Consider the following 11,112-nt stretch of genomic DNA (forward strand, 5'->3'; position numbering starts at 1 on the left):
GTGGTTGGGGTTGCTTCCCCATTGAGAGGTGGGGTGGTTAGCCCACCCATGTGAGTCCCATTTACTAGAGAGACAAGATATTTCTAATATGGATTCTATTTTTTCTCTTTCAAAATCCTTTCTCTCATCCTATTGACTCAAAACGAAGTGTTCTAGTGCTTCAGAACAAAATAGCTCAAAATTAAGCATGACATCTATGAAGCATAATTATGTTTAAATACATGATTATGGATTTTGGGACGTGACCGGCAACATCACGAAGCTTGCGTCGAGACGAAGCTAAGCCATGAAGGCGCCACGACGGTTCGATGGACGAGAAAAAATATGGACAAAAAAGCCCTCGGTGGTAGGTAGAAGTGGATTGGAAGAGAGGGGCATTTTGGGAATAATATATGAAACTTAGGGGGTCAAGGAACCTAGGCTATAAATAGAGCGGGAGAGCTGGTTAAGCCTTCTTGAGCCAGCCATTTGAGATTGTGTGCTAGGGTTTTAGAGGAGAGGAAGATGAGAGCTTTAACTTTGTGTTAGGTGAGAGTTTTTTTTAAAAAAAATACTTTGTAATCCGTCGAAAATAGAGTGCAGTTTAAGACATAGTTTCATATACAGACATATATATGAAGGTGAAAGCAAACCAAGTCACGTTGTGATACTCCTTCCAGAGTGAAAGACAGCAAAAAAAGATACAAAGGTGAAAGCAAACCAAGTCACGCTGTGATACTCCTTCCAGAGTGAAAGACAGCAAAAAAAGATACAAAGGTGAAAGCAAACCAAGTCACGCTGTGATACTCCTTCCAGAGTGATACATTTTTCTACCATCAATATTTTCGTGGTGTTCCTTCCTCTCAAACTTCGTCTTCAAGCTTGAGTCTCTTCCTTAGAACAAACTCTTGCCGTACTTGCTAGGCAAGACGAACTCTTGCTCCAACAATATGCTACTTCAAATTACTCATATTTGCAATAAAGAGGTTTTTAGGCACTTGCATCAAAAGCAAATTTTCACAAGTTATTTTCATAGTATGATGTGACCTATACAAGGTTGAATCTATGACATTAAATCCATAAATTAAAAAAAAGTTATTGAGAAGGAATTGGATTGATGTAGAAGATCATTTTTCATTATTGCTTGGTATTACTTTGATATAGTCCTTCTTTACGATTCCAATTGAAGTTGAATGAGAGGATCTTCTTTATAAATACCGATTGAAAGATTAAGACCTTATTTATGAATTCCAATTGAAAGGAACATCTTATTGGAAGGACCTTCATTTTAATTAACCCAAACATCCATTCAGCACTTCGGCTAGTCCATCCTAAGTGTGGACATGCAGTACAGCATGTTCAACTTTAATTCCTATACCAATGCAATAATCATTGAATGCTTTAAAAGTAAATTCTCCAGCGTTGTCTATTCTAATGGACTTCACTCCATGATCTGAAAAATTACTCCCTACCATCTTCTTCACTAGTGTTAGGTGAGAGTTTTTTTAAGTAAAAATACTTTGTAATCCATCGAAAATAAGGCGTAGTTTAAGACATAGTTTCATGTACAGACATATATAGCTGAGGAAATTAACAGATGAGTTCATGTAGCCAAACTGTTGATTAATTGTACGACAACAGGGACGTTAAGGGGGAAAGATCCATTGCATGCAAGAAACACGGAAGGTACTACACATATGACTGTACAACACGAGAAGTGGGCCAGCGCGGCCACGCTGACGTCGACCTCCGGCTGCTTATACCAAGTCTAAATGAAATCCCAAACAAATCCTCCTTGCCGAGGCATGCATGCTCTAACAGGTAAAGGAATGCAACGGATCCGACAGTACATGTGAAAAGCACACGCCACATGCCAACTATTTTTTTTTCGTTGCTCATGTAATTAACCATCTACATAGAGTACATTTACTGACAGCAGTATTTAGTTTTATGCCCTTCAAACAGAACTTGTATCACTAGTTCCGAGGCAGCAAAATGTTTTCCTCTTCAATTACGCAAGGCTCCAAGAAGAGCTCCCTGATTTGTTTCCTTTTTTCATCATCAGGTGCACCGAGACCGTCTCCACCCTGGTAAATGCAGTGCGAGATGCGCCCCAAATTCAAGCAAGCATTGGCAAAGGACTTGGAGTACTGGCGACGGCAGAGTGCATCCTCATTTATCATTTTCCATGTCTCAATGGTGCGTTCATGCATGGCCTCACGAGATTCCTTCTCACTTGCACCGTTCTCATGCATGTAGATGGCTATAGAAGAAGGTGCATCCCCTCTCTGCAGCTCTTCCTGCACATATTTAACCCACAAACGAATGAGAAAAGGCCATAAGTATACTTAACGTCCATATTAAAATGAGGTGAACAGAAGGAAATGAAAAGTAAATGGTCTAATTACCGAGTGAGTTGCGGAGTCGTTGCAGAGTCGGAAAATTCGCGAAGCAGATTCAACTAAACTTGGGTAGCCCTCAAGCTCTTGCAGGGACTTCGAGCTAATTTTCTCCTTGAGCAAGGGAAAAGCATGGAGCAACAAAAGTGGCCCAGATGATGACATCCATCCGTTGTTCAAATACTCATTTAGGGATGGTCTATGGTTCCCATAGTGCCACTTTGCCTCCACTAGGAACGCCTTGCATAGGTCATGCCACTGCAATATATTTTGCATATATACCATGTTAGAGTAGATATTTTCCACGTTATTAGGTATTGTTTGAGACACAATCGATGCGTTACTGGTGCTAAAAGTTGTTGGATAGGAGTTTAGAAGTATACCCCTTTATGAAAAAGATGATGGGTGCTAAGACCATGCTCCCTAAGCACATGCTCAGCCATCTCATTCGACGTGCTGATGATAGTGCAATATATTGGTCGCATGTAATCAGGGAGCATTTCACTCGAATTAATATCCCACCTGAAAAGAAACATTTCAGCACAAAAAGGTACTCATTTGCAATAAATAATTGTGGACGCTTCAACCTTCAAGCCGCAGAAGGAATTTACATATGTGCACAATCATGCTTAGTTGCTTACCTTGCGATGGCATCAGTGAAGAGTGTAAGTTCATCTAGAGTCCCATAGACATCATAAACATCATCTAGGTGCACTACCAGAGCAAATGCTTTAGTAATCGCTTCCCGACACTTTCCCACACTCGACCCCCACGCGATGCCATTCGCATAGTGGAAGCACTCTATCAAACGATCCCTTGCAAATGTCAGCTTTTCGCCAAGAGCAACGTCGTCCTTCCACCAACTGCAGGTTGCAAATAACTAGTTTGTTAATTTTCTTTGCCAGGTCCAAATTACTAATTAAGTTAGCATGACAGTGAAGCTATTATTTCCTTTCGACCTATGCATACCTTGTTAGCATTGCAATTTCTTGTCTGTGCATGTTTTGCACATTATTGAAGTCCAGCTTGGAGAATTTAGCGATCAAGGGATCTGAATTCATGTCTTTTGCATAATGGTCGATGAACCATCTGGCCTCCTGCCTCGGTGCCCTCCAGTGTAATGGAAGTTCTAAAGAGTGAGCTACCTTGGACTTGAGATGGGGATCCATGGATGGCAAAAGATCCCTTAAAGCACCAGAGGAAAATCTTCTTGCTTCATCCAAGATATCTTCACCTCCAAATGCAAAGTAAGAAGCCTCGTAGAGTGAGAGAAGCCCCTCAATGTCTTTTTTAAGCGTTTTCCTGAAGCCACCATTCCGTCCATCCTTGAGACAGTTCAGTGTGTCTGTTATGATATGCCAAGAAACTCGAAAGGTTAGAGACCTTAATTGTGTTCTGTAAGGTAAACCGCATGGATAATTAGTGGCATAAATATAATCAATCATTTTATTTTACTCTGTACAAAATGGCCAGCTATGCATTGTGTTTGCAGTTAAATAACTAAATAGATGGAACTTGCAGCTGGTATATCTTGTTGCTAGGTATGCATATTGTAGAAATATATATATTTTTCTTTGGGCGTTTAACTTCTTATGTAAGAAAACCACGCAGAAGTGATCATACAATAGTCCAATAATATATAGAACAGTTGAAAAAAGAAATCAGAAACATGGACAATCGAATAGAGGAAAAGAACTTTCATTTGCACAATAACGACTTATATAAACTGTTTCCATTATTTATTTGACTATAAAACCTTTTCCTAGGGATGATATTAATTTGTAACAGTGAACGTGTGAAGACTATGGATTTTCCTGGCACTAAGTTCTCTCGTTTTTTCCTTTGTAAACCTTCTTTTACTCCTAGTCTAATAAAATCGGTAGACCTCCTGCCGTCCTTTCTAATAAAAAAAGACTATGGATTTTCTAGTTACAGTACAGATCAAAATCTATAAAGACCATCTTCAGGCAGAAATGGACTGAAAAGTTTGAATGAGTAGGTTTGCTTTCCACCGATACTTGAAAGCAATTATATTCCTCTGTTCAGAAATACAAGGCTTATTTTGACTGTCAAAAAGCGAGCTTTGACTGCAAATTTCTCATATATTATTATGCTAGCTTTTAGTTACAAAGTCATTGTCATAAGAAAGTACTTTCGAATACGAATTCAATGATACCATTTTTGCATCACATAACCCCAATATTATTATATCAATTGCCGATCAAAGCACGAAATTGGACAGTCAAAGTATGCCTTATAATTCTGAACAAAGGGAGTAGTAGTCATTCACATATTAAATGAAATTATTGCAGTATCTTTTGGAAAAAGTCAGGAGATACATATGTAACGCCGTACGATCGAGGCAGAACACCATTTTTAGGCGATTGACAAATGGCACCTCTCTAATTATCTATTCTTTTCCAAGACAAATTGGAAAACAGGGTTAAAAAAAAGAAACAATGTCAACAGAGATAATTTAACTAGATTTTTCGCATTACCTGTGGAGGCACCAATACCATTTTCCCTGAGCAGCCTGAATCTTAAGGCCATCACAGCAGTAGCATCCATGGCACTGTCCATGGAGATGGAGCTAAGGCTGTCATTGATCTCTTCCTCAAAGTGGTATGAGATACCAAGACGTTGCATGGTGTCAATGAGCCTAAGCTTAGCAGATGGTTCGGGTTTGTTGATCATCAGATTCCTTACGCTAGCCTTCAATTTATCGAAAACATATGGGTGGTCCTGCACCAAGAGCTATTATTTAGCTTTCCTAGTTGATATGTCATGAATAGGGATTCAAATGTTGCGAATTTATTGGCTAGAAATTTGAAGAAATTATAGCCCATCAAATTTAAATGAAATTAGTAGAAGACGCACCAAGGTTGGCAAGCTACTGTTTTTATTTTCAGGAACTTCTCATTCTTATACTAGTCTTCCAGTTGTTTTAATTTCCCACTACGTACTTTTGTACTTGAGTTTTATCCAAATTTGTGTTTTCCTCGGTCTAATCTTCTAGTCGGCTTAATTTTTGACTCAGTTTTATGTGAGTTTGTTTTTTCAAATTTTAGATTCATTGGTCTTTCTGATATTTACCATTGTCCTTCTTTCATTAGTGTACGTAAGATACTGCAAATATATGCTACAAGGACATGTAAGCGACCACTGCCAATATATGCTACAAGGACATGTAAGCGACCGATATACTACATTCATTTGACCAAATTGTACATGGCACAAAAGTATAGAAAAATCCTACAAAAAAGGACATAAAATCTCCAAATATTTTTCTCATACTTACTTTCAATATATATACTCATTTCAAAACGAATTTTCTTATTCTGTGCAGCTTTCAGAAAAAAAAATGCATGTATTTGCATGATCTTCGTGCTATGTACCATGATTAATTGTTGGCATGTACTATTAACAAGTAGTCAAGTTAAATCACCATGTCTTGAGCAGCGCGACCACCCCTCAACGACTGGAGCGAGTCGTAGTCCCAAGAATTGGGCTGGTAGTTCGCCGACCGCCGCTCCGGAGACTGAAACTGCTTCGACGCCGTCATCTGCACCCGCATTGCCGGTGACCTCCAGCTGCATGTGGCCATGGCCATTGACAGCAGTCTAGCTTCTTCTACGTCGCGTATGTGGTTATTACTCTTTACCTTAGGGTTTAGCAGTAGGATACAGTGCGTATTTATAGGCCAAAAGCAGGAAGTATGACAGTGAGATCACCCGTACGATAATGCCAGTGATCACCACACAACAGTACCGTCCAAACGATACCCTTCTAGATGTTTTCTGAGGTAGTCCATACAGGTGTATCCGTGATCGATCGTGATCGTGACACGTTCCATATGTTTTCTGAGGTTGGCATAGCAGCAGGGGTAAGTGTGGTTCCCGTAATTCTGTTATATTAGCAGCATATGCCGAAGTGGCTCGTTTTATAACTTCAGTTAATTTCCAGGTGTTTCTTTCTTGGCTCCTCCATATAAATCTCTCAAGAAAAATCGTGCGTAACATACTAGACCTTATATTATGTTCATGAGATTGGAAACCATACCAGACGGCATACGTGTGCAAGTGAAGAGGAGAAAATGCAATTATATATCTATACAATCAGCTAGCTGGCAGTTCAGAAAATGCATGACAGCTTGGAAGAGCTCATGTATAAAATTTCGAGGTTAATTATCCCATTTCCGGAAAACATAAAATTTGTAAACTGAAATGAACTCAATCACTATAAATTGAATTAAATGATAATGTATGCGAGACGGTCCATTTAATGAACAATTAACACTGCTTAAGATTAGACCACAATATCTTTCTCTGGACATTGTTCTGAATAGGATCTCTCTGTCTCTCTCGCCTCTCTCGCACGGCAAACTGAGGATAGATTCTATTAGATCAAGAAGGGTTATAGTCTGTGCTTATGACATGAACTACAAAAGATGGAGCATGTCACGGCCACACAGTAGACAACAACTTTAAAGGTCCTAATTAAGATAGATTTATCTTATGAAGTTTTTGGAGCCAACTTGATTTAGATCTTTAAGTGTCCTAATTCATCCTTTTTAAGACATCATCAATCCTCAGATATGGTTATGGATCAATTAGGGAAACGACAGTGTGTGGATGTCCCAAATATTCAACTTGTGCTATATCAGTATACATAAGGAAAATAATACTATTTCCTGAATTGTGATTTGAGATCCACCTGATCACCTCACAGCAATACAGTCCCAAACGAGATTGTTTGGTGGAGGGTTGTCTGGGATACTAGTCCCCCCTGATGTATCAGTTTTTTTTAAGACTTTCTTAATAAATCAGATACATGCGGATGCATAGATTGTGACGAGTTTTCTTCTAGTGACGTGTGATGGATTCCTTTCTCATTGTTGTTGCAAACATCGAGAGATCTACCATACAATGTTTCCTGTACAATGGTAGGTCGGCAGAGCAGTAGAGAAAGTGTGGCTCCAGTACTTTTGCATAGCAGCATAGCCGAAATGGTTGTTTCTGGTTCAGTTTCCAAATGTCTCTTCTCTATCTGGTACGTTAGTACTTGACATTCTTTAGCGCCACACAGAGAAATGTGCAAAGAACTTAATTCCTTGCTCCAACCAAGAACTAAAAACTTTTTTTATTTCTATTTCTTCCTAGGGAGTGGGGGCTGCTTACCTTGGAGATCACTCAAGAGCCGGAAACGTTAAAAGTAGCAGCCTCCTAGTAGCAAAATGGACGACCTCCACGTAGCACGACGACGATACGAGATCAGGGCAGGCGCCTGGGGCTTCGGGGAGGCGGCCAGGGGCTCTGGGCAGCTGGATCCGAGCAGCAGCACCAGGATCTCGGTGAAGGGTGGATGATTCCAGGCGCAGTTGGGGGAGTGGCAGGGGTGCGGCGACCACTGCAGATCTGGAGGGCATGACGGGCGGCATGGAGACCCGGTCTCATGCGGCGACTGGCGTCGAGAGGCAGCGAGAGGGAGGGCGAAGGTCATTGCTATGCTCCGCTCCGTGTCGGTTGTTGTGAGGGAAGGGGGCGGTTGGGAGATTGTGGGATTGGGAGCAGAGGGGGTGGGGGAGCAACGTTGCGGGACGAAGGGAGGAGCACGGGACGAAGGAGGCGAAACACGGAACGTGCTACATTCTTTTTAAGTAGTAGAGAAATAAAGTAGAGACCAGTGTAGAAAAAACATAGTTCAATAAATAGTATACAAAAGTAACGATTCAAAATTTGGCTTGAGAGCATCAAGGCCATCGATCAATCATGAAGATCAGATTTTAACATATTCCCCTCCCATATTAAAGTTGTGTAATTAATATAGACTTTTACTTACAGGAGCCGGTTCTTCTGCCAAATTCCTAATTATTCACCTCCACCAACACGTATTGACCTGTGCGTTCATTTCCCCAAGCGTGTGAGAGCTGAGTGTGGTGTACATGTACGTGAATGGTCCGACTTGTACTAAAAAAAAGTGACCTTAATAAAATTTGATGGCTTGATTAAATTTGACCTTGTGATTTACTGCCAAAAGTTTCGTAGGAAGAAGCCACATATAGCACTATGGCTTATTTTAAGACAAAGTTAGCCATATCTTGGCTACCAGATTGGTTACCTTGACTTTGGCTATACAAAAATTTTGGTTTGGTTATCATGTCCTTCATTGTGCAAAGAACCAAACAGGTCCAAAGTGCCTAATCAACAAGTATTTTGACCCGTTTAACCATTTTGGATGAAGACACGATATTCAAAGTATAGTGTTGACCACTATTTCATACTCGAATAGCAACAGCAACACATCCGTCGCTCGCAGCAACAAGATTGAACTCCCGGAAGGAGGTTCAATTCCGGGCGATGGCCCGTCCTACCCGACCTCAGGCAGCTCCTAGCAGAGGCCCGCCCTCCCAGGCAACCTTCTCTCTGCCATCACGTCCTCATCCGGTAGACTGCTACTAGGTCAAGGTCCATGTTGTTAGACACCTAATCCCATAGATACCGCACTGCCATATCAGTGCCTTCCTGATTTACCTTGATATTCATAGCTGATTGTATAGCTGTACATTTCCATACTTAGGCATCCATTTTTGGTAGTCTTGTATAGGATTAATCTCTGTACATCATTGCCTATTTGGCCTATATATGCAGCGCCCCTGGTCCTGTGCCTAGTGTGGCTAAATCTCACAAATCTCTCCTTCTATCATGGTATCAGCCTAATTGATCCTTTCCTCTCCTCTCTGTTGTTCTTGCCCTCACGGCACCATCTTCCTTGCCGCCGCCATGAGCCAGGAAGCACCCACCAATGGCCCGGACGCCACTGCCCTTGCGGTAGCCATCCTTGCCGCCATACCACTAGCCAACCCAACCAATCCTGCTTCCGCCCTCTCCACCATCAACGTGCGCACGCACATCCCATTTACCCTAACTCTCCACCCACCCAACTACTCACGCTGGCGCGAACTCTTCAAGATTCTCGTCGGCAAGTTTGGTGCCTCGCATCATATCGATGGCACCCCTGCTCCGGCCGCCAACGACCCCACCCGTTCATCTTGGCTCGTCGTCGACTACTCCGTCCGATCTCTTCTCTATGGATCGGTCTCGGAGGAGATCCTCACCACCGTCATCACCAGCGGCACCGACGCTCGCACCATCTGGTTGAGCCTCGAAGGCTTGTTCCGCGACAACAAGACGTCCCGTGCATTGTTGCTTGAGGCCGATTTTCGCAATCTGGCCCAGGGTGACATGGACATCCTCACGTACTCGCAGCGGCTCAAGACCTATGCCGATGCTCTGGCCGATGTCGAGCAGCCGGTGTCCAACGCCACACTCATCCTCACGATGCTCTGGGGCCTCACCGAGCCCTTCCGCTCGATGGCCTCCATCATCAAGACGAAGACTCCTCTACCTAGCTTTCTTGAGGCCCGGTCTCTCCTTCTCCTTGAAGAAGCCGACCTCAAGATCTCCAAGCCAGCTCCGGCTACTGCCCTCGTCAACACAAATGGCTCAAAGCCGTCTCCTTCGTTGTCTGCTCCGACATGGCGCAAGAACAAGCACAAGGGCAAGCCGAAGCAGTCTACAGGCGTGTCCAGAGGCTCCACCAACCCGTCCACTGGTGCTGCTGGTGCTTCCTCCTGGAACCGGCCACCGGGTCTCTCCTTCAACCCGTGGAATAGCACCTTCCAGATGTGGCCTGCCCCTCGCGGCGGTCCCGGCATTCTGGGTCGCGCCCCGGCTCCAGCCTTCTTCACCCCCGACGCGCCCACAACATCGGCACACCCAGGCGCACATAGCACATTCCCAGGTGCTGTTGTGCCTGGCGCTCAGGCAGGAGTGCCGTTGCCTTCGTGGGATCAAAACTCCCTCGTTCAGGCGCTGAACACCATGTCTCTCCAAGGCTACGCTCCATCCAACTGGTTCATGGACTCCGGCGCTTCGTCGCATCTTACCACCAACGCCGGTAACCTCACCACTCCTACATCCCTCTCCTCCTGCCCTCAAGTCATCATCGGTGACGGTTCCGTTTTACCCGTCACCGGCTCTGGCAAAGTCATCCTACCCACCAACACTCGCCCTCTTTCCCTCAACAATGTCCTAGTCTCCCCCCATTTGATAGCCAATTTAATTTCCATCCGAAAATTCACTTCTGATAACCATTGTTCCGTGGAATTTGACCCATTTGGTCTTTCTATTAAGGATCTCCATACCAAGACGGTGATTCTACGCTGTAATAGCTCCAAAAATCTATATCCACTCCTGCCGACCTCCACCACATTGCCACACGCCATGCTTGCCTCTTCCTCCGACAGCACGCTTTGGCATCGTCGCCTTGGTCATGCTGGACACCAGGCCATCTCCAGCTTAGCTCGTTCAAAAGCAATACCATGTAATAAAACTGATCATGCTCCCTGTCACACATGTCAGCTAGGGAAACACACTCGACTTTCGTTTGTTCCCTCGTCATCCAGAACTAATAAAGCTTTTGAATTCGTTCATTGCGACTTGTGGACTTCTCCTGTGTCTAGCATCTCTGGAAATAAGTACTACTTAGTTTGCCTCGATGACTTCACACATTACTTGTGGACCTTCCCACTTAAACTCAAATCAGACACCGTTCTTGCCCTACAACACTTCCATGCTTATGTCAACACCCACCACAACACTAACATACACTTCATCCAGTGCGACAATGGTCGTGAATTTGACAATACTGCTACCCGCTCTTTCTTTCTAGCACA

The 11,112-nt window shown here is 43.3% G+C and overlaps 1 protein-coding gene across 2 annotated transcripts; it reads right to left on the reverse strand.

Annotated features, from left to right (window-relative positions):
• Positions 1–1,621: 1,621 nt before the first annotated feature.
• On the reverse strand, positions 1,622–6,056 carry LOC133923791 (terpene synthase 10-like). 2 transcript variants are annotated; one of them, XM_062369048.1, is made up of 7 exons: positions 5,824–6,056; positions 4,877–5,090; positions 3,348–3,723; positions 3,020–3,241; positions 2,762–2,900; positions 2,388–2,636; positions 1,622–2,279 (listed from the first exon to the last, which is right to left on the reverse strand). In XM_062369048.1, the coding sequence occupies exons 1-7, from the start codon at positions 5,986–5,988 to the stop codon at positions 1,956–1,958; spliced, it is 1,689 nt and encodes a 562-aa protein (XP_062225032.1). In that variant the 5' UTR covers positions 5,989–6,056; the 3' UTR covers positions 1,622–1,955. The 2 variants fall into 2 exon arrangements, with proteins under 2 accessions (XP_062225032.1, XP_062225031.1); XM_062369047.1 differs by having other exon boundaries at positions 4,877–5,120.
• Positions 6,057–11,112: the final 5,056 nt, after the last annotated feature.

The sequence above is a fragment of the Phragmites australis genome, chromosome 7, assembly GCF_958298935.1.
Source record: "Phragmites australis chromosome 7, lpPhrAust1.1, whole genome shotgun sequence".
Lineage (NCBI taxonomy): Eukaryota > Viridiplantae > Streptophyta > Magnoliopsida > Poales > Poaceae > Phragmites > Phragmites australis.